We start from the raw sequence: 22636 nt of genomic DNA, 5'->3' as shown, positions 1-22636 counted from the left end.
TGTCAAAGACAGCGTAATTCTAAAGTGCTGCATTGAAAAAGTAGTGTTAGATACGAACTGTTCCAGTGCCAAACATCTTGGTTGAAAAGTCCAACTGTTTTGAGAACAGGAGCCGTACAAACACGTAAGTTTTCCCACTCCAGTATCATTAGCTCTCCCTCTTACTGTCTTGTAGCTGTTCCCAAAATCAGCTGTGCTAAGCTCTGTACTGACACTGGGTTTGTATCTCCCTGGGGTTGAGCCCCTGGTGGGTGGCTTCGGACAGATGTCTCAGTACCACCGCGGACGTGCTTATTTGTTGCCCTTTTTCACCTGTTACTCTTTTGCTTCCCTTGTAACTGGAGACAGCACGGGTTGCCTCTGCAGCCCAGTTTAGCCAGTCTGGAGTCGCAGCTTTGTTTCTTGCTCAACGTTAAGGCCTCCATGACGGGAGCAAAAGTGGGGCTCAGCACACGCCTCCACCAGAAATGCGGCAGCACATGGGAACGTGGACAGCAGTGCCTCTGCACGTCTTCCCCCTCCCTTATCCACCCAAGGCGGGAGGTGAGGTTGCAGCAAGACCTGGTTTTCCTCTGCTCTCCTTTTTCAGGTGAGTGCTCAGCGGTCTTGGGAGGGGGGAAACGCACTTGTGTGAGTTGATTGCAATGTGAGTTTTGGAAAATGGCTTAAACTACTTTTTATCTAGCACGCCTGGATATGAGGGCGGGGGACGGATGCGGGACTGTGCACCAAGACTCCCATCCTCTCCCACCTCTGGGTGCCACGCTCCCACCCACAGCTGCACCCCAGTGAGGGTGAGGGCTGCGCTGGGGATTTTCATCCTTCCCCATAAGAAATTGGCTGTGTGCTTTTTCCTTTTCCCTCTTTCCTCCCCCTTTCCCCCCCCTTCCCCCCCTTTTTTCCTTTTCTTTTCCTTTTTTTTCCTTTTCTTTTCCTTTTTTTTCTTTTCTTTTCCTTTTTTTTCCTTTTCTTTTCCTTTTTTGTCCTTTTCTTTTCCTTTTTTTTTTTCCTTTTCTTTTCCTTTTTTTTTTCCTTTTCTTTTCCTTTTTTTTTCTTTTCTTTTCCTTTTTTTTTGTCCTTTTCTTTTCCTTTTTTTTTTTTCTTTTCCTTTTTTTTTGTCCTTTTCTTTTCCTTTTTTTTTCCCTTTCTTTTCCTTTTTTTTTTTCTTTTCTTTTCCTTTTTTTTTTGTCCTTTTCTTTTCCTTTTTTTTTTCCTTTTTTCCTTTTGTTTTCTCCTTTTTTTTTTCCTTTTTTTTTTTTCCTGCGGCGTTTGCCTTCAGCCGCTCCGCTGAAGGGGCCCTTCGGAAGGGTAATTCATCTTCCCGCTACCTTCCCGCGGGGGCGCGGAAGGGCGCGGAGGGGCGCGCTGCCGCGGCGGAGCCAGCAGAGGGAGCGCACACGACGCGGTGCTGTTGCGGCCCCGGCCCCGCTCCCGCCTTCCCTCCCGCTGCCGGCGGGAGTTGGATGTGTTTGGGGAAAACGAAGGGTATTTCCGAAACCGCCACGTTTGGCCCTTGCGCCACCCCGGCTGTAGCCCGCGCGGTGTGATTTTTTTTTATTATTATTATTTCCCCCCCCCATCAGTTTACATCGCGACATGGTTTGGGCAACTCCCGCTGCAGCGCTGAACTGTCGCACCAAGAATTGTAAGGCTGTGCTTGGTCCGTCAGAACATCTCTTTAACCATACTAAAAAAAAAAAAAAAAAAATCCATGCATAGCCTTGGATTTTTAAGCAGATGCTGTTTCTGGAAATGCCATCTCCAATACACCATTGATGTTTGAAATGTGGTGACCATCACCTCTGCAATTGCTGTCAACATCCCTGATTATAGGTGCCGGAGCTCTGATCGCGCTCTGATGGGAGACAGGGCCCAAACAGTGCTAACAATCGTCCTCAGTCCCAAACTCTAGTGGTTCCTGATGCAGGACTGGTTTGAGTACATCTTTTGCATGAAAATGATAAAAAATTTAAAATCACAGAATCACAGAATAGTCAGGGTTGGAAGGGACCTCTGGAGATCATCTAGTCCAACCCCTCAAAAAATAAAAAAAAATAAAACCAGGCCGTACAAAGAAAAGACTCATGAAAAGATCTATGCATTGAAAGAACTTATTCCTGAATCTAGCACTCGGGAAGAACCAGCTGCTTTATAGACAAAAACCACCCCAAAAAGGCTGTGATGTGAGACCCCAGACTCCCAAACCGGTGCCTGATGGGGAACTCCTACACCTGCGCAGAAACCCACTGACTTCAAGAGAGTCTGCACAAACCATTTTGCAGGAGTAGACCTGAAGTCAGCAACACGAGTAAGTGATGTGGCGTCAGTTTGTCCGTTGCCTTTGATTATATATTCTTAGCCCATCCTCATGGCCTATCTAATCTTTATTTTCCGCGTGCAATGGGGGGGAAATGGCCACTCCAGATGTCTCTCAGCTCCTCTCGAAAGCCATTATCTGGCAGGTCTCTCTGGAGGACTGTGCTAACTGCGGGAGAGTTTCTAGTGGATGTACACTATCTGTCCTCTGTTTTGACGCTTCTACCAGTAAAAGATCTAGAGTTCTCTAATACACCTTAAGCAAATCATCAAGACAAGCAATAACAAAGCTGATGGGGAAGGAAAAAAGCAAATGTTGGAAGGATCTGGATATTTTTGAGAAGGATTAAGAGTAATCAAGCTTGGATCTGCAGAGATTTTTTTTTTTTTTTTTTCCTCTCCTGACAAACCCAGGACACTCCCTGCCCCGTGAGCGCTTCCTGCTCACTACTTCTGTCTTCTTCCTTCCTTTCTCCAACCTCTCCAAGACTTTCAGCTGCCAACGTCCTCTCTATCCAGGCTGTAAGTCTGTGGGTTGTTCCATTCCCAAATGGTGTCCTCCTGCCCAGTCCTCCTGAACTTGGAGGGAGGAGGTAACTGAAAGGAGGTAACCAAGAATGGGGTTTGGCCTGCAGAAGTCCAAAGTGGTTTGTGAGGTGGAAATAACTTCTAAGACAGAGATTTATTCTGCTGCTTCTCACTTCTGAGTGCAGTCCCATCAAAAGAAGACTGAGGGAAGCCACACGGAGGGGAAAGGAAGGAGGTTGTGTTGCTGCTTCGCCTCCTGCACGCTCCCAGAAACCAGGGACTCTTTGGAGGCTGACACAAGGCAAACCTGAAATAAATAGGGTCACCCTGGAGGAGCCTGCGATTGCCAGTAGAGGTCCTGCTGCAGTGCCACCCTGGGTTATACTCTCCTGGTGCAGCCAAAGAATTCTATATATCCAACTGGTGGTCCCAGTTGCACTCCATGTCATGGCTGTGGCCAGCAACGCAAGAGGAGTTGTTGCAGCAATGGATACCCGTTCCACTGAGCCATATATATATACATGGGACTGTTTAGTTTGAGGAGGAGGAGGCTGAGAGGAGACCTCATCACTCTCTACAACTATTTGAAAGGACACCGTGGAGAGGTTGGTGCTGGTCTCTTCTCACAGGTAATTAATGACAGAACAAGAGGGAATGGCTTCAAGCTCCAACAGGGTAAGTTTAGACTGAACATTAGGAAAGAATTTTTCACAGAAAGGGTGGTCGGGCATTGGAATAGACTGCCCAGGGAAGTGGTTGAGTCACCATCCCTGGATGTGTTTAAGAGACGTTTAGATGTGGTGTTGGGAGATATGGTATAGGGGAGAACTTTGTAGAGTAGGGTAGATGGTTGGACTCGATGATCCCAAGGGTCTCTTCCAACCTAGACAATTCTATGATTCTATGATTCTATGATATATATTAATCTCCTGTCCTTATTCACCAGAAAGGCAAAAAGATGTATGCCGGGATTTCTAGGCTGCACTAAGGATGGAAGGGGGGGGGGGGGAAACAAACCTTTGAGTCTAACTCCAGTCCACATTCTCCTCCTTTGGAAGTTGCCAGGGCTGGCTCAGGACAGAAACCGGGCAATTGCTTAAAGCAATGGACCGCTCAAGACAGCCAACTGGTCTGCAGGCTGTGTCGCCTACGCCGGAGCACCGGGACTGCTGTGGTCGAGGCTGGGGATAGAGGAGCGGGCGTCAAGACAGAGCATGGCCTTGCAGAGGAAGCAGTGAGTGTTCCTGAGCTCGTCCTGCTTCCCATCAGGGAGCACACTGTGTCGGCACGTGCGCGCGCCATCGTGGAGCAGCAAAATCCGGTCTCGCCTACACTTACTACTGGCCGTGCCTGTAACCTGTTGCTTAACCCAGGTAAAACACTGAACCACGCAAAATCAAATACTGAAATACAAACGTACACCCACGCGGATATAAATATATACCATCTGTGCACCAAACGTAAACAAACTGTCTCCTCTTGGATATATTTGAGCACTTCTGATTAGGTTATTATCCAACCGAAGTTCTTTGTTGGAAAACTTCTCAGCCTTTTTTTCTTTTTACTGCAGAGGACGCAGATTTACCTCTGCCTAAGTTTACAAACAACACCTATGTCAGACTTAGCTTACCCCCTCCTAAAGATCCTGCTAATTAATAATATGTAGGAATTTGTCATGCTGTTTGTAACGTCTTTTAGACGCCCAACTTATTGTAGGCTGCAGTACTGGCACCTTACATACGAGATGGGTCTATGGCAGCTCAGGCACCGTTTTTTTTTTTTCTTGTTGGTGGTGCAGGTGGGTTCTTTTTAATCCCATTCATATCTGACATAATTTATGCTAATGGCTGCAGCGGTCCGATCCATGTTTGGTACCAGGTTTTGAAGTGGGTGTCGCTAGTACATCAGTTGGGAGGGTAGACAGAGGAGCTAAGCCATTTCCTTCAGCTGAGTGGCCCGCTTGGCCAGAGGTGCTTCTGTTTCGTACCATAACCCTTAAAATATCTTTTCTAATCACTGTATGCTTTTCCCCATTCCTTCGGAGCACTTTCACAAACGCAAATCTTTATTTTCGGGCATCCTACTGTGTGTCCTTGCTATTGTACCTAGCTTTGCTCTCCCTCAAAAATGAAACTCAACCTTAACAGCTAATGAAGTCGCTTGGGGGGGCTACAGAACATTAAGAGGAGGTAAACAGGAGGTGAAGATGCAAGGTGAGTTAGCATGCCACCCACATGAGCCGGATCTATCCAGCGGTGGAGCGCTCTTACCTTACGGAAAGTAGCACCCGCTCTGCTTTAAAATACACCTTGAGAGTTCAGTGGGGACTGTAAGACATTTGTACCCCGGCGCTGAACCGCACGCCAGCCCCAGACGTTGCAAAGAGGAACGGTTGCTGCTAACAGCTTCAAGTGCGGCGCAGAAAAGACCTAAGAAAGAGGGGAAAAAAGCAGGAAAGAGCTTATGCTTGGATGTCTAGGGCCATCTGCCACCGCAAAAGTACAATACTGGATTCTTGAAATGTAAAAATAGATCTCAAAAGAGACATGTTTTAATGAACTGAACACAAAGAAACATGGTCGAAATAAACTGAAAACAGAAGCAAGGTTCAAGGATCTGTTTGTTAAATGAACACCCAAAGCCAGAATATGTTTTTAGTGCTGGAGAATGCTGGCTGTCTGGTTTCTGCTAAAGCCTCCGGTCTCTCTTTGGGATGCATGTGGGAGAAGGAGGGGGTGAATGGCAGCCCTTGTTTGTCCTCTCTTGAGGAATCTAATTATGTATCAATTGATTTCAAAGCCTGGAATAGTAACTCTCTAGAAAACACTCGCTCAGAGACATTGTTCCAATTTTCGCCTGTTCATAATTTATTCACCTCCGGTTTCAATGAGAAGGGCGCTCCCTCATACTGATTCGCCCCCCGCAAGTTGCACAGAAAATCACAACTTTGTGGACTTTAAAAAAAAAAAAAAAAAAAAAAAAAAACTTAAAATAAATAATAAAAAAAAAACAACTAAAAACCCAACAAAACACAGGCACGCAGAGCAGCACTGCGAGGCGAGGGGACGGCGCCTGGGCAAGCGGGAAGGAACAAAACGCAGCTCCTCCATGGCAGGGCTCACGCACACCGCCGCAGTGGGCAGCCCCCGCCATGCCCAGCTGGGAGAGGAGTTTCTCCCCTCACCCCTCACTGCCAGCACAGCCTGGAAATTAACTGGGGGGGGGGAGAGGAGAGCCGTGCACCCCACTGCAGTGCCCCAAGCAAGAGGGGTGCAAGGCACAGGCTGCTGCTACTCTCGGTGCCCAGAAAACCCCATAAGGTTTTGGTAGCCCATCTTCCACCTTTGGTGCCACCCTACCTGCTCAGGCTAACGTGGCTTGTGGCCGTCCTGGGGCTCCCCACTGCACTGTGGGTCTGTGGGACCCCACAGCGACCACCGTGGAGGATCGCATCCCTGGGCACCCATGGGTCACCCACCCATGGGTCATCCACGCATGGGTGACCCACGCATGGGTGACCCACGCCACACATTATGGGGGGGTGACCAATAGGGACCAACGCCCGTGCAGCCCACAGACCTCATATGCGTGTGTGCATTTGGGGTGGGGGTCCCCCCGAAGCCCCAGCTGTTTGCCCACGAGGGGGGGGCGCATGGTGCCCGGTGTCCAGCACTTGTTCCCACCCAGGGCGGGGTGACGCCCCCCTCCTCCCCGAAAGAAAAAGGAAAGGCAGCGGGTTGGGCGACTTGAATCCATCCCTCCCCCCTCCCCGAAAGCAGCCGAGCCACGAGTCTCCTGTCATTCAGCCTTCTGCCCGGCTGATCACTGTGAAAAGAGCCGCCCCGGTGACAGAAACACATGAATATTGACTGCAAACAAACCCCGGGGGAGCGGCACCTGGGGGGCTGCGAGCGCCGGGACCCCCCCTCTGCCGGCGGGGCAGGGAGCGGGGGGAGCGCGCTCACCTGCTGCGGGCACACATGCATGCACAACCATGCACACACACATGCATGCACAACCATGCATGCACACACACATGCATGCACAACCATGCACGCACACATGCATGCACATCCCTGCGCCCCACCCCACCCCCCCCCCCCGCCCCTTCCCGAGGATCCCCGCTTGGCTTTGCAAAGCCAAGGCCAGCCAAGGCGGGGGGGGGGGGGGGGGGGGGGGGGAACGGACACGGGGACACACGGGATGGGGACTGTGCGGCCCCTGCCCGGCGGAGGGGTCCGGGCTGGCTGTAGCCCCCCCTCCGGTCCGGCCCTCCCCGTGTACCTGCCGCAGGCCGGGGAGGCGGCAGCTGAGTCTATATAGCTGGTGGGTTATAATGGGGCTGTCCCCCGGGGGGGAGGACCATAAAAGAAACACGTTTCATTTACAAGTTTCCCCCAGCTGGCCCCCGACTTTAGTCCTTATTCGCTTTCTGGAGAGGGGATGGGGGGTGAGGGGGGAGATGGCTTCCCCCTCACACACACTTTTCATGTATCTACCCCAGGCCAAAATCTTCGCTTTCACTTCAAAATCCTCAAAGCTTTCCCAATTTAAAGGCAAGAGTCATGGGGGAAGGGGGGGTAGGAGACAAAAGCTCTAACCCTCCCGGTTTTCCATTTCTTTTTGGGCCATGGCATCCCTGATTATCCCGTCCTCTCTACCATCCGCAGAAAAAAAAAAATTTAAATTAATATTTGCTTTAGAAATATATTTTCAAACAACCCCACCACCCCCCCCGGAGTTAAATAAACAGCATCTGGAAGCTCATATATCACCAAGTGCCCCCCTCCTTTTATTTTTTTCCTTCTCTATTGTTTAGGACTAGGGCTATAAATAACGTTTCGGTTGGGTTTTATGGACGAGACACGTTTCTAAGGTGTGCCCCCCGTCACACTGTCAGAGAGGGGTGCAGAGCCGGGGGTGCAACGGGGCCGCCCCCCCCCCCCGCCAAGCCCCTATTAACCGCCTATTACAGGGGGTGGGGGCAGGGAAGGTGCAGAATTAAATGGTCTCCCCCCCCCCCCCCTTCAAACGCAGACAATTTTGATGAGTGGGTTTTTGTCCGGATGGTTTGTAATGGTGCCTGTTTTGGGGTGTCCCGGGGGGTCCGGGAAGCTTTAATTCGCTCACAAAGGCTCATTTGCAGGTCAATGCCATGGCACACTCGCCTCTCCCCTTTGCCTAAATCTCCTTTTGTTCCCCATCGCCTGCTCCTCATGCCAGATGGCCGCGGAAAATGCTAATTTTCTCTCCCCCCCCTCCTTTTTTTTCCTTTTTTTTTTTTTTTTTTTTTTTTTTTTGCATTTAATTGCGGCCCTTTGCAGATGGGGGCTGTGGAGTGTGTGCTTCATTCAAATGAGGTTTGCTTTTTGGTTTCCAGGCACGTTTCTAAAAGTCCGATCTGAGTCAGGCAGGGATTAGTTTGACAGGGAAGTGATCAGATTAAAATCCGTGCATGAGCTCGGCCTCCTCGCTCCCTCCCTTTAAAGCTCTCCTCCTTCCCCGCCTCACCCGCCGCTTTCCTCCCAGGAAAAAGGCAAATCCTTCTCTTTCCTGAGCTGGCGCGAGCGATTTGGGGTGGGAGGCAGGGTGGATTTTGCCTAAATCCGGGCAAAAATTCCGGGGAAAATTTATCTTCTTGGGGCAAGGGGAAAATAAGGTTCCCGTAACTAGCGTCTCGCCATCACTGGGGTCATAAAGCTGGACTTTGGCGTGAAAATAAGTATTTTCGCTCTTTTTAAAACTTCCTGTGGAAAAGGCAAGTGTTGGTGGTGATGGGAAGAGAGGAGCGGGTGCCACCGTAGATCTGGGTATGTGAGGGTGGGGATGGGGAACCAGGGCGTACAGAAGGGACGCCGTGGGCAGCTGCCAGCACCGCTGCATGAAACCCCCCCCCTGGTGGGGGCCAGGCAACCTCTGTAAGCGTGGCGCAGAGGGGAAAGCCACCAAAACGGGTCGGGAAGAGATGCTGAGAGAGCTGTGCCCTCCCCCTTGGGGACCTGCAGGGTCTCACTCAGTTTTAGTAGCACAACCTTGTCCCCAAATGGGGTCTGTTGCCTTTGAAATGCCTTAAAAGTGATTGCACCTAAATGCTTGCTCTCAACAAGGAAAGAAGTGCAGAAAGAGCAAAAGTATTCCCCCCCCTCCCCCCTTAAAGACAGTTAGACAGTACTCGCAGCAATCTCACGGGATGAAACCCAGACTCCTTCCCATGTCCTTTTTATCAGGGCACAAGTTAATATGTCTCACTGCTTGTTGGCCATCGGCTGCTGCAGCTCAGCTGAGCAGGGGTAACGCAGGGCAGAGCCGGGGGCTCGGGCTGCCCCTTCTCCTGGGTATTTAAGCCCCCCACTCAAGGCTTTGTAACCTGGGGGGGAAGGAAAGGAGGCTGTGCTCCTCCATCTCCATCTCCATCTCCATCTCCATCTCCATCTCCATCTCCATCTCCATCTCCATCTCCATCTCCATCTCCATCATCTCCATCTCCATCATCTCCATCTCCATCATCTCCATCTCCATCTCCATCTTCACCTTCACCCAGCAGCAGTGACAGGTTTGCCCCTGGGGTAGGAAGTGTGGGTTTGGATCTCCTGGATATTCGGCTAGAAGGAGGGTGATTCAAGGCAGGTCAGGCGGGTGAGCATCCCAACCGCTGTGCGGCTAATGCAGCAAGCAAAGCCCCCGATTCCTTTCCCCTTAGCCATATTTTAAGCCACTTCTGCATTTTGTGGGGCGCTGGGTTGGGAAGTGGGTTCTACAGCAAATCCTTCAGTGGTAGGAAAGGCCCAGGGATCTGCCCCAGTTGCTGATGGATCTGGACATGGATTAGGCACCACCAAGCTCTCCAGCTGGACCAAGGCTGGGGACCTGGGGGCATGCACAGGCAGAGCTGTAGAAGGTGGCACCTTCACAGAGCAGTAGTAGCTTTGGCAGGGGAGGGTGGCAATCTGGGCTCACAGAGATACACAGGCCTCTTAAAAACGCTAAAAGCCTGTTCCCATGATGGAGGGGAAGCGGAAAGAGTATATTAATGTGAGAAAAAAGTCTTTAAAACTATGTAGCAGTGCAGAGAGACAAACTTATCAGCCAGCTTATCACTTTCTGTTCAGTCACAAATCTACAGTTTATTTTCCCTGTACAGTTTGTTTTGTTAGAGCGAGATGCTGATGTTTGCTCGCTGACTTTGGAGCGTATTAGCCAACTGCTTTGCCGGAGTTCTCCTCAGCTTTCTGGCTTAATTAAAGCCAGCCTGCAAACGCTGACCCAGGTGTTATGCATGCTGGCAAAAAGCTGGTACGGGCACCTGGAACCCCACCTGCAGGCTGGGAGAGCTGCTCTGAACCTAAGGGTTGGCTGTCAGGTAGTACAAAATGCTTATATATGTATGTATATACACGTACATTTTAAGCTTCTGGGTTTTGAATGATTTGTCTGTTGTGATTTTTTTTTTTTTTTGGAGCTTAAGCAAAGCACCCATTAAAAAAATCACCATCCTTTGTCCCCTAAGAGAGGATCTGCAGGCTTCAGCTCTGGGATACGGGTGTGAAAGAATTAAGTGATGCCTTTGCCTACCAGGTAGGACTCCAAATTGCGGGGGGTGGGGGGGGTGTGTGCATGCAATCCACTTTTTGCCTCTCTCACTGCTGGGGAATCACAGCTCTGGATTGAATTGATCTGTTAAAAATGAACCATTGCTTTACACTGGATTTTAGGTCTTAGTAACTCAACTGGGAATATGGTCTAATGCAGGAACAGCCATTCCCTTTGGGATAACTAGCAAAAATAAAAGCAAAAGTACAGCAAAGATTTAACCTTCGTATCCCTTAAATCTTTAGTAATTATTTCTCTCTCATTCTCTCTCTTTTAAAAAAAAAAAAAATCAGGGAAGGGCAAATCCCATATATTCTGGATTTTTTGTTTAAATTAGGTTTGTTTCTCTAAGAATTCAAGAACATTTATTTGCTTAAAGGCTTGCCAGTAAAAAGGCCCCAGGTCTAATCCCCTTTCTGCTACACACCAATGAAACTTAGGAAACTCTTTGACTATTGACTTTTTCACGTGGAAACCGATCTGCTGAAAGTGAAAAGAAACCATTTCTGGAGGGGGGGGAAGAAAAACCTCTGTGAAACTCTGTTTTGAAGAAGTCGTAGTCCTTGGCCTGTGGAGTAGCAGCAGAAGCAAAGGCTTTTTGATCCTCAGATTTGTAAACTTGTAGACATAATAATGCCATTTCTCTAGTGTTAGCAGGTGTCCTGTCTGGAAGTTGCTGCCTCAGCCTCCAGCAGAGCTGGGAATTAGAAAATTGTCTGTCTTTCCTGAACCGTGAAGTGCTGCTCTTAAATAAAGGCCAGGTCAGATGTTAAAGGGACATTCTTGTCTCCTGAAGCCGAAATAATCTACAGTCACGTCCAGAAATGAAGGCATCCTCCTCCCAAAATGGTCAATCTCTTTATCTCCCATTATAGTCCCCAGGGTCAAGAAAAAACCCCTTCCGTGCTGACGTTTTGCAATATTTCTCCTCCGCCTGTAATTATCCTGGTTCTCTATAGCCCAATTTCAGGGAAATATGGTAATTGGGAAAGTTTTTATTCTCTTCCTTTTTTTTTTTCTCCCCCCTGTTGTCCTTCCTCTGACAGAATAGTTCACTGAACACAGATCAAGCTTCAAATATAAATTCTCTATTTCCTCTCTGCTTCTTGATAGCTCTCAAATTAAATTAGGATTTTTTTTTTTAATTTATTTAATATGATTAAAGAGAATTTTTGCAGCAAGTCCTCGAAATCCTACAGACAGGCACAAAACCGAAACCAACAAGCGCGTCTTTTAATTTGCAGCTAATTCCATCTGAGAAGGTGTCTTTGCACACTGTGTTTTATGGGTAACAGCGGTAACAGTGATTATTATGAGAGTTATTCCAAAATCTCCCGGCGTATGCTCCTGCAGAGGTGGCTGCTGCTGCTTGGAGCTGTGCTGTCCTGTGCTGCACACCCGATAGCAGACGCAAACTGCTGATTTTATTTTATTTTATTTTATTTATGCTGTAGAAAGGCTATGCCTGCCCATTTCTTGGAGGAGTGCCCCAGCTCAGGAGTTGTGCTGATGGGGAGAAGGAGTTTCCCTTATTTCCCCCCCCACCCACCCCAGGGGCTGTGCTCTGCTGCCCCGCTCATGCCCCCGGGTGCTGGAGGGGGAACGTGAAATTTGGCAGGGGGGTGGACTTTGTGTCAGGGAGGTGCCTTCTGCCATCCCAGAGCAAATTAAACACGCGTGTTCCCCGGTGGTGCCAAACCCCTGTAAGATCCAGTAACCTGCTGCGCTCCCTGGGCTCCTCGCCTGTGCGGCGGGGAACGGCAATCCCACCCGGTGGCCAGTGGAGAGGAGGGATGAGAGTCTGGGAGCGCAGAGGTGGGTTTCGGGTACCGCTGTACTCTCTCCAGCAGCTCTCTGGGAAGAAAAGCCTGGTCGCAGCAGCTCCAAAAAGCTCGGACTTGGCAGGAAAGGCGGGCATCCTCTTTTGGAGGGATAGGCACCTGGACTCCCTTGGGTAGCGGGACAACGAAATGGGTTCGGCCTAACGATGTGCAGAAGAAAATGGAGACCAAGGTGCCGGTATTCCCTTACTCATGTGTGTGAGGGCAAAACCTAAAAAAAAAAAAAAAAAAAAAAAAAAAAAATCCAAAGCTTTTGGGACCACCAGCCCCTGGATGGGATGTCGTACAGCCCCAGCAAAACTGAAGCTATGTTAACCAGAGCCAGGTTGGAAAACTTCTTGAATGAAGGTCATGGGAAAACCAGGCTTTGCTGAAACAATTACCCTCGGTGTATGGAAACAACTTAATTCGTACCCATTGTTTTCTGGAGTAAATTGCTGTAGACCTCAGGTCCCAGGATGTATCAAGCTGCTTAATGTGATCCAAGCAGGGACCTTTCCTCACTATTTTAATGTGAAAACAGATGCGATGGTGATGGTGTATTCTCGGGAGAGGGTGGTTTGGGTTTCATTTGTTTGCTTTTAAGGTGACTGGTTTGCACATATATTGCCACCAGCCCCTGCAGAGAGCGGCGTGCAAGAGGAGCTGCGAGCTTGAGTCCTTCTAGTCCAATATCAAGCGAAAACGATCCCCATCAAAGCATCTTCCAGCTCTGAAAAACTCTTCTTCCCCCCACCTTGTAGCCAGGCACAGTGGTGATTTTTTTTAGGCTTGCCGTGATGGCACGGGGCGGTGAGAACCACGGTCTGGGGTCAGGGTGCTGTGCCTGAAGGAGTTTGGGAGCTTGTCCTGTCTCCCCCCTCCTGAAGAGACAGCAGGGTGAGGGTGGGACCGACGGGTGACAGTCAGGTGAAAAAAGATGTGGTGAAGTGAAAAGACTTGTGAAAGCTCAGGCAGTGATTTCTGTTAGTGCAGGGGCTTAAAAAAAAAAAAAAAAAAAAAAAAAGAAGGTTTTTAGGTTCCTGTTCTAGGTTACATCCAAGAAATACTCTGGTGTGTTTTGATGTGGAGCAGGCAAGGATGAGGGAAGACGGGGCACTGGCTCTGCCCCCTTGTGTCTGTGCACGATGATAAAATCTTTTAATTAAATGATCGCATTGAGTGCACAGAGTGAACGGTGCTCGCTTAATGAGCAGTTGCTCAATTTTGTTTTTCTCGCCATTCAATGGATGGTGCTATGTCTTATTAACTGCGCACTATTCAAACCCTGCTCAAAGACATTATTAATTTCCCCACGGGATTTCTACCGTGTTGCTCGTGCTTTCCAAACATTAATGGATTAAAAAAATAAACGGTGAGTGTTATTATCCCTGTTTAATGATAAGGGGGAGCCAACATAAAAATAGATGGGAGATAATAATTAATACAGAGTGCTTGTCTGAGGTACCCCATAGCCATCGTCTTCCAAGCCCTGGGCTTCGTCTGGCCAAAAACATGTGCAGAGCCCGGTGCTCGGTGCCCCTGGCTGCAGCTGTGGATGCTCAGTGCCTTGGCAAGTCAGGCACAAGCATCTCCTATCAGATGCCCAACAAAGGAGGGCGCAATTAGTGGCTGTTGGTGAAAACTTCAAGCACTTTGCCCAGTAGCGCACGACGCTTCTGTTGCAGGAACCGGTCAGGAGGAGCCAACTGTCCTTCGAAGAATAAAAACCTGCAGCCAACTGTTGGCATTGGATTAAACACGAAAGCATCCTGCAGGCCCTTGCTTTACTTTCTCAGCCTCTGGCAGGAGTTTCCCCAGCAATTTCCCCTCTGCTGCACAGCCCGGATCCGTTCTGCACGGGAAGGCGCTGCATGAAGCCGGTAGCGTGTGTCCTGGCGGGAGAAATGGTGTGCGTGACCATGAAAACGCACCGTGAGCAAAGGATCTGGGCTGAAATCACACAGACAGCTCAGGCACCTCCGAAACTTGAGTGTTTCCTTCCCAATCCTCATCCTTTATGTAATAGAAGCGTAGTAGGTGTGTGAGAGGGTGTCGAGTATGCTAAGGCAAATCTGGTTGGGGAGAGTGAGTAATCTTGGGGTGATGTGAACCTCCTCAGCAGGGCCGGGGCATTTTAGATCCCGCACTGACCTGGGCCACAGGGACAAAAAAATAATGGGTTATCATTAGCACCCATCTGTAGATGAGTTGAGGGGAGAGACGGTACGTTACCGGCTGAGTTTCATAGGTGTTTGCTGGCAGCAGCAGTGCCTTGAGGCCAGGCGGCCTCTGCAGGAATGCACAGAATATAAATATAAATGAATATATAATGCAGAATATAAGTGTGGTGGCCTGTTCCCTTCTCTCCCTCCCCTCGTGCACGTGGGCAGAGTTCGGTGCCCTCTGCTCAACCTCTTCCAGTGTACCCCAGCCTCAGCCGTCCATCTGCTCCCCTTGCACCCTGTTATCCCCATCCTAGGTGTTTTTTGGTGCTGCCCCCCCCCCCCCCCCCCATCTCTGCCTCCTGGTCCCTCTCTCTGCATCCCTGTCCCCATCCTGTAGATTGGGACCCCGTGACACCACGGGTGCAGACGTGAGGCTGCACAGCCACCACTGGCCACCAGTTTTCCTGGAGCAGAGGCTTGGCTGTGCAGATTACGGGAAGTGGCTCCAAAATTTAGTTTGTCCTGTGTTTAAAAGAGTTTGAGCTATTGTCTTGTCTTTTTTTTTTTTTTTTTTTTAATCTCATAGCAGTGCCTGCTTCAGGGCTTTTGCATTCTGTATGGCTCATCTAACTAGCATCTTTCTTTCTCCCTTTTACCCCCCAAATCTGTCCCAACAAAAGTTGCTTGGAAACATATGGCTAAACCCCCCCCTTGTATTAAAAAACAAACAAAAAAAACCCCAAAACTATTAAGTTCCTTTCATTGGGAATTTCACCACTGACACCCAAAGAGATTGTGTGGTCTTTAGTACCAGATACCGCGTGTGATGGGAGAGGAGATACTTGATTCTTCTTTCTCTGTGAGTCAGAGTAACATATAATCCCATCCTTTCATCTTGCGAAAAGACTTTTGGGTTGTGTTTTGGCCTGCTTTGTTCCAAAAACGCTTGTCAAGAAGAACATTTCTGAGAGGGTACTGGCTAGTGGAGGGGAAGGCATTGGAAAACCATTGTGAATTTATTCTGTAACAATAGGTGACAAGGCAGCTAAAAAAAAACATATCCAGTTCCCCGATTAATTATTTGATACTCCTTGATTAGTTATTTCATGTATATATAAGGGTGTATTTGTATATACGGATGCACTCTTCATATGTTTCTCTGCTTAAAACACAGTCAATTCAATTTCTGTCTCCCCACGTGCATGCTTCGCATGGATCTCCCCGTGCAGCCATCCTACCAAGCAATCCCAACTCACTGCAAGTGAATTGGGTGTTTAGTGAATTTATTCTATTTCCGTACCCAAACGTAGGAAATTATTCTTTAAAAATGGTGTTTTTTTCCCCATCCTGTTACCTACACCTCCTGCTCATTAGTGACAAATATTTGCTCAAGAAGTGGAAAGCAGCTTTTTGTTTATTTTAAGTGATAATAGAACAAGTTTTGGCCCGGAAAGAAAATGTGGAGAATGATTCCCAGTGTCAACCATATGTTGCATTCATCTAACTGAAGTGGCTTAATTACTGGTAGATGTTGCCGTGCTCGCAGAGATAGCGCTAACCTTTTTGCCAAGACTGTTTGCTGATAATTGCATTTCAAAAAAAAAAAATCTGAAAGACTTTCTCCCGCCAAACTTCCCTTCCAGTCTTCCTGCAGTGCCCTCTCCCTTTAGGCACCCAGTGCAGGATTCACATCGGGAGATGCTCGTACGAAACAAATCTCTGGAGGTCCAGCAACGTTAACGCTCCCGTCTCAGTCTCTCTCTCGGGGCAGGGGAGGAACTGCAGTAGCCGTCCCCCAAACGTGCGGGTCTACTTCTAGGGAGAGGGAGCGGTGGTGATTCAGAGTAGATTATTCCTCTAATTGTATAGCTGGCTTCAGCCTGGGATTAAGGCGGCTCAAATAACGACCTGACTTTTTGTAGCTGTAATGAGTGGCAAGCTCAGTCCTTCAAGAACCCTGATATTTTGAATCCTTTCCAAAAATATTCCTGTCCTCAAATCCAAAGTGGAATTTGGGATTTACCGCTAAGGGGTAAGTGGGTTGGCGGTAACAACCGGCAGCCTCCCTCCGCTTCTGCCTATGCATTCTCATGATAAAGGGCACTTTAAAGCGCCTCTGACAATGAATGAGTCCTAGTTAAATATTTCAAGAACTTCTTTACATGGTTTCCTCTGATGCATGTACTGTTGAGACATCTGTCTTCCGTACTAATAAAGTAGTCTAGATTTAAAATGAACTTCATTGGATTGCTTTGAAACTATAGGCACATATGGTTCATAATTAGCTGGATATCTCTTATAGTTAAATGATTTTTTCTCTCTCTCTCTCTCTCTCTGTCGCCCATTCGCATCAATAATAGAAGCAAACAAAGTTCCAATTGTTCCCTGTTGCGGGACATTATGTGCCTGAATAAATGGATGTTGGCTGTGTCTACATGGATTTGCCATATGGCTACAAAGGCCGAAAGAATAGGGGCAGTGTGCTTTGTGCCGGGGCGAGGAGGGCCGGCCGGGCTGGGTGGGGCAGGGTGCGGGGGCGGCCGGCGGGCGGCCGCACACCTTCCCGCACCCCCGGCCCTCCTGGCGAGCACAGCCCAGGGGACTGCGGGATGCTGCCCTCCCCGCCGCGGGCTGGAAACCCGCCGGCTCCTCTCGGGCGATGCCCGTGAGCTGGAATTATTGGCTTTAATAAAGAGCTCCGTGCCTGAACTCTCCCCGGGGTGAGAGCTTTCCTCCCGGGTCGGGCTGGGCACACCTCGGGGCAGGCGGCGGCTCCTCCGGCCGAGGTATTTGGGAGCTCGGAGCAGGGATCTTTCATTGCAGAAAGTCCTATTATTAGTTGGGGGCTGGGACAATGGAGGTCCCAAAGGCACCTGCTTTCATGAAAGCGAGAGAAAAGCCCATAAATCCTGGAGGATCCAGCTGCCTCACTCCGGGTATTGTTGGCTTTCATAAGGAAAGGGAAAAGCTATTTTTCTTTTCAAAGGGGGGGAAAATCGTATTGAGTCAGCGGCCACTGATGCGGGCGCGTAAAATAATCCCGTTCTGATTAAGCGATCACGGAGCTGGAGGTAATCAATGTTACTTTTACAGCCAGGAGCGTTTGGCGGCCGTGACGGGGGGGCAGAGAGGAGCGCTGCAGGGGCCAGGGGAAGATGATGCGGATAAACCCCGAGCCTTATTCACCCCGAGCCTTATTATCTTGGCTCCCTCCCCCTCCGTGAAAGAGCATCTTTGCACAGCTCATAGGGCCAGCGAGTGATGCCCTTGTTCTGCTTCCCCCCCCACACCTGCTGGGTCCAGCGCTCCACGGAGGTGACAGGGTGGGGAGTGGGGTCTGAAAGGGACAAATCCGGCCAGCTGGGCCCCGTGCCTGTAGGACCCCCATCCCCCTCCCGCATCCCTGCTCCCCATCTGTACTCTCTAGCACCCCAGTCCTTACACCACCTGCAACTGGGACCAGACCCGGTCTGTCCCCTCATCTCCAAGCAGTGCAGGATTTGGGACCCTGAGTGGGGCACATGCCCCATCAGCCTCTGTGCAGATCCCATGGCTTTAACCTGCTCCCAGATCAAGGGGTCAGGGTGCCCCCCCCACCCCCAAACTTCCTTGGCTGCATGGTTGTGACAGCACTGCCACCAAAGGGTTAACACCAAAATGCTGGATATTTTGTCTGTTGGGATGGTTTATTTTGTCTGTTTGTCGTTTTTCTTTTTTTCCCCCCTCTTTTATGGCGAGCTGGAATTCTTGACTTTCCCAGAACTGTTGTGCCTTTGCCCTGTAAATCATTGCTGGGCTTGGGCAAGAAGTACCAGGAAGCATTTCCCTGCAGTAGCCATGGCTTTGAGCTCCAGGTCGGGCTTTGAGCCCACGGCTGGGGCGGGGGGTTTGCATGCCCCCCCGAGACCAGGGCGTCCCCCCCAGTGCTGAGCCCACCAAGGGGACTGTAGGGCTGTGCTCTGCACCCACCAGCCACCCCACCCCCCCAGGCTGTCCCTAAGAGAGAGAGGCAGCAGCCCCAGCCCCGATGTGGTGCGGGGGGGGGCGGCAGCCCCAGCACCCCGAGGAGTCGATACAGCCTTGTTAAGAAAAAGTGGGAAACGCTTAAAAATAATCACAAAACGTGCTGAAAGACGGAAATCAGGGTGTGACGAAGGGCGTATGCTCCCTTCACACTTGGTTAAATCCAGCGGGACTCAGGGACGCTTGTTTTTAAGGGGTAAAAAGAAAAAAAAATATATATATAACCCACCCACCTCCTCTCCCCTCCGAATCGCAGGCAAGTTCGTAGATGGAAGCGGGGTCGCGCTGCGGGGACCCCGGGTGATCCGCTGTAGAGGGGCAGCCCCCCCCCCCCCCCCCCCAAAGGCACCGCCCCAGCCTCGGGGGCTGTCCCAGTCACATCCCCCCTCCCCTCGGGCTCCCTTTTCCCCACCCGAGGGCATGTGCACATCACACACTAAACAGCCTTGCAGGGTTTGCTCGTATTTTTTATTTATTATTGAAGTTGTGGCATTATTTGCAATGGCAGTGGTACAGACCGGCTCAGGAACCATTGAAACAGATTTGTCTTCAAGTCAAGTCTAAAAAATATTTTGATTCATAGCTACATCTTGTGAATGCAAAAAAAAAAAAAAATCCGACTATAAAAATAAATTTACATTTTGTAAATAACAAAAGCAAATATAGTGCCCTTTGGCTTAACCAAAAGAAAAAAAAGACTATTGGATGTCAAAGTTATCCACATTTCTGACATAAATAGAAAATATAAGTTAGTATAACTCTTAAAAAAAAGTTTTGTACAAATATACACTTGCTTTTTTCATTTTTTCTTTTCTCTTTTTCCTTTTTCTTTTTTCTTTTTTTTTTTTTTTTTTTTTTTTTTTTTTTTGCACTGAGAGCTCAGCAGAGATTAAACATTTCATATAAATGACTTTTAAAGCTTTACACTTCTGGCCAGTGTACTCACATTAGGCATAATACATTTCTATATAAAACGTAATACATTGCACAGTTGTACGTTAACACTGCTCCGTGCGCGGCCGCGGCCGGCGGGCAGACGCTCCGGCTCCGGCTCCGCTCCGACTCCCTCTCCCGGTCCGGACGGGCGCGGGGGGGGTCCCGGCTCGCCGCGCCGCCCGCCCCTGCCCCCCGCGCCTCCGGGGCGCCGCGCCTCCGGGGGCGGCGCGCCTCTCCCGTGGGTGCCGTAGTGCAAAAGTCTGGGGAGGAACAAAAAAGGAGAAGAAAAACAAAAATAAACAGGCAAGAAAAAAAGAAAAAAAAGAAAAACGGTGGTGGTGGTGGTGTGTGTGTATGTGTGTGCGGGGGGAAATAAAGCGCAGAAAGCACCCGGACACCCCCGCCCGCCCCCGGGGCGCTCCTCACCTGGCTCACCGGAGCCGCTTGCGGGGGGTCTGCTCAGCCGGCACGGCGGCGGGGGGCGGCGGGCAGCCGGCGGGGCGCTCCGCCGCCGCCTTGGGCTCCGCCGGCCTTTTCCTCCTCGCGAAGAAATCTGGATGGGGGACGGAGAAGGAGAAGGAAGGGAGGGGGTGAGGGGGGGGTCCGTCAGCCGCTGCGGCGGGACGCCCCCCGCCCCCCCGGCGCCCCCCACGCACCTGTGATGCGGGCCGTCGGGCCCCTCCGGCGGAGCCGCATGCCGCGGCGGCGGGGCGCGGCGCGGTTCTCCCGGCTCAGGCGCCCCCCGGGCCCCTTGCCGGCGGCGGCGGCGGGCGGTGGCGGCGGCGGGGACGGGGGCGCCCGGTGGAGGGGGACGCGGCGCCGCCCCACCTGCAGCGTCTCCCGGTAGAAAGCGGGCACGGCGCCGCCCTCCACCTCTTCCCAGCGCAGGCGGCCGGGCCCCGGCAGCGGCGTGTCGGTATGGAAGTTGTAGTCCCAGCGGCGCTGGTCGTCCTCCCCCATCTCCCGCAGGCGGTTCCGCAGCTCCCGGCCCAGCTCCTCGTGGTCCACCGGCCCGAAGAGGCTCCTGCAGACGGGGCTGCGGCCGTGCCCGGCCAGGGCTCGCCGGGCGGAGAGGCGCTCCAGGGCGGCGGCGCCGGAGAGGTGCACGTTGGACATCGCCGCCGGGTAGGACGCGGGGTGCCTGGGTGGGGTGGGCTGGGAAGGGGTGGGTGACCCCCCCCTCCCGCCGCTCCTCTCTGCGCCTCGCCTATCCTATCCTCCCGTGCCGTCCGCGCTCCGGCCGGCCCAGCCTCCCGCCTCTGAGCCCCTGCCCCCGGCCGCCTGGCTTTTAAACCCCGCTCCCCGCGAGTGCGAGCAAAACAACCATTAGCATAATAGTATTTCCCTGCCGTCGGCCCGCCGCGATTGGCGGGGACCCCCCCGCCGCCCCCCGGCCCCCGGCGGCAGCCCTCCTGCCCGCGCCCTCCATTGGCTGCGCCGGGCAGCGCCGCGCCGCCGCCGGCCGCATTGGCCCGGCCCGGCCCCGCCGCGGACCGGGGGGGAGGCGGCCCCGGCGCTGGCCCGGCCCCGGGGGGCGGCCGCGGCGCTCCCCGCCCGCCGCCGGCCCCGCTCCCTTTGTCTGCCGGCGGCCGCCGCTCCGCCGCCGCTTCCTCCCCGGGCCGCTTTCGGGGTTGTTTCCCCCCCCCCCCCCCCCCCCCGTGTTGCCTTTTCAGCGTGTAGGGATGTGTCTGTTGTGTGTGTGTGTGTTGTTATTATTACTTTTTTTTTTTTTTTTTTTTTTCTCGAGAGGTGTGGCCGGGAGGTTTTTCAGCATCCGTGGAGCGCGGGGGTTTGGAGCGGGGGAGGTGATGCGTGTGGAGGAAAACGGGATCGTTTCTGGCTCGTTTTTTTTTTTTTTTTTTTTTTATTACGCTGCTGCAAAACAAAGCGAGATGCTTGCAGATTTCAAAACAAGCTGAAGGCTATTTTTAAAAATAGGGCTTCTCAGCTGCATGGAAGTAATAAGTTGCAGCCTTACTGAATAGAAATACATGAAAACCACAGCATTTTCCTCTCCTAACTTTAAAAGCCACATAATACGTGTTTGTTCACTGCAGATGAACTAATCTCGCTATTGTATTGCCAGGGATCAGCTGGCTTGTGCTTTACATTTTCTGCAGGTCACTGCAATCATTGCCTTTTGTTGTTTTGGGATGGAGGAGTATGAAAGGAAAGGGAGGGGGAGTATAATTGACACGGTGCTAAAATTTGGCCCAGAACATCATCGTAATTTTGATGCGCGTCTCAGAGGCTTGTTACCACAGAGAGCTTTTCATCTGCAAACAACAAGGGAAAAGATGGACCTTTATCACTCTGCGCATTTGGGGACACCCTGGCTCTCCATGTACCTACGGCTCTTGCCTTTGGGAAAGTCAAACCCTTGGGCAAAGACAACTTGGATGGTTTTATTCCCTAGAGGGGATAAAAGTAATTTTAATTCCTAGGGTGGTGCTGGCTGTACAGAGGCTGCCCAGGTGCCAGTTTACTGCAGGGCTGGAGAGGCTGCAGCTTTAGGTCCCTTAGGGCACTGGTGACCACAGGCAGGTGTCAGCAGCAAGAAGAGGGGCGATAGTCTTTGCACCCATGGAAAGCCCTTCCTTTCCCCCAGCTGGGCCAAAATAAGTCATCTTCCTCCATGCTGTTTCCACAGTCACCCCACAGCTGTGATGGAGCAGCCCTCCAGCTCCGCTGAGGGCACTCGCTCCTGCCCTTGACATGCTGGTGAGGAGCCTGGGACAGCTGGGACAGCTCCTGCAGGCTCCCAGGTACTGCACCTTCAACGGTGTTCCCAAAGACCAGCCATGCCAGGAAAGACCAGCAGCGCCCATGGTTTTGGACCTATGGACCCAGGGTTGGCCACGGCTGGTGCAGAGAGGAGATTGAAGCCTGGCTCACTGAATGGGAAAGGTATTTCCATGCTCAGGCTGATGAGCAATGAGATGCCGTGGCAGGTTTGATCTCCCAAAATAATTTTCTGACATCTGCGGGGGCAGATGGGCTGCTCAGCAGGAAAGGTCTGTAGCTTTGTGGTTGAGAGAAGAAGATGCAGCGAATGTGTTCAGGGTGCAGATCCCTTCTTGCTTCCTGGGCAGGTGTAGAGTCGCACTCAGCAGAAGACTTTGCTGACCGATGGTACAGACAGACCACTCTCATTTCACAAATAGTGGTAGCACAGGTATTTTAGGATATTTTTTTTAAAATACCTGTTTAGATGTGGTGTTCTCAACAGATATCCTTGGTTTCCTATGTGAGCTG

At 51.1% G+C, this 22636-nt stretch overlaps 1 protein-coding gene across 2 annotated transcripts; it reads right to left on the bottom strand.

Annotated features, from left to right (window-relative positions):
• Positions 1-18899: 18899 nt before the first annotated feature.
• CDKN1C (cyclin dependent kinase inhibitor 1C) lies at positions 18900-20632 on the bottom strand. Of its 2 annotated transcripts, none has more exons than XM_082485117.1 (3): positions 20210-20632; positions 19808-19934; positions 18900-19641 (listed from the first exon to the last, which is right to left on the bottom strand). In XM_082485117.1, exons 1-3 carry the CDS (start codon positions 20495-20497, stop codon positions 19388-19390), a joined length of 669 nt encoding a protein of 222 aa, XP_082341243.1. In that variant the 5' UTR covers positions 20498-20632; the 3' UTR covers positions 18900-19387. The 2 variants fall into 2 exon arrangements, with proteins under 2 accessions (XP_082341243.1, XP_082341244.1); XM_082485118.1 differs by having other exon boundaries at positions 19517-19641; positions 20038-20632.
• Between the last annotated feature and the right edge of the window lie 2004 nt (positions 20633-22636).

The sequence above is a fragment of the Vanellus vanellus genome, assembly GCF_965231255.1.
Source record: "Vanellus vanellus genome assembly, chromosome: 6".
NCBI classification, from domain to species: Eukaryota; Metazoa; Chordata; class Aves; order Charadriiformes; family Charadriidae; genus Vanellus; species Vanellus vanellus.
The sequence above is the reverse complement of the archived record's forward strand: the minus strand, read 5'-3'. Positions and strand labels throughout refer to the sequence as shown.

Bases quoted from the DNA above. Each gene is read 5' to 3' on its own strand.
- CDKN1C (XM_082485117.1), bottom strand. From the start codon at position 20,497: ATGTCCAACGTGCACCTCTCCGGCGCCGCCGCCCTGGAGCGCCTCTCC. The intron at 19,935-20,209 runs GTGGGGCGGCGC...TCCCCCATCCAG, and splicing joins TCTACCGGGAGACGCTGCAG to ATTTCTTCGCGAGGAGGAAA. The intron at 19,642-19,807 runs GTGAGGAGCGCC...GTTCCTCCCCAG, and splicing joins AAGCGGCTCCGGTGAGCCAG to ACTTTTGCACTACGGCACCC.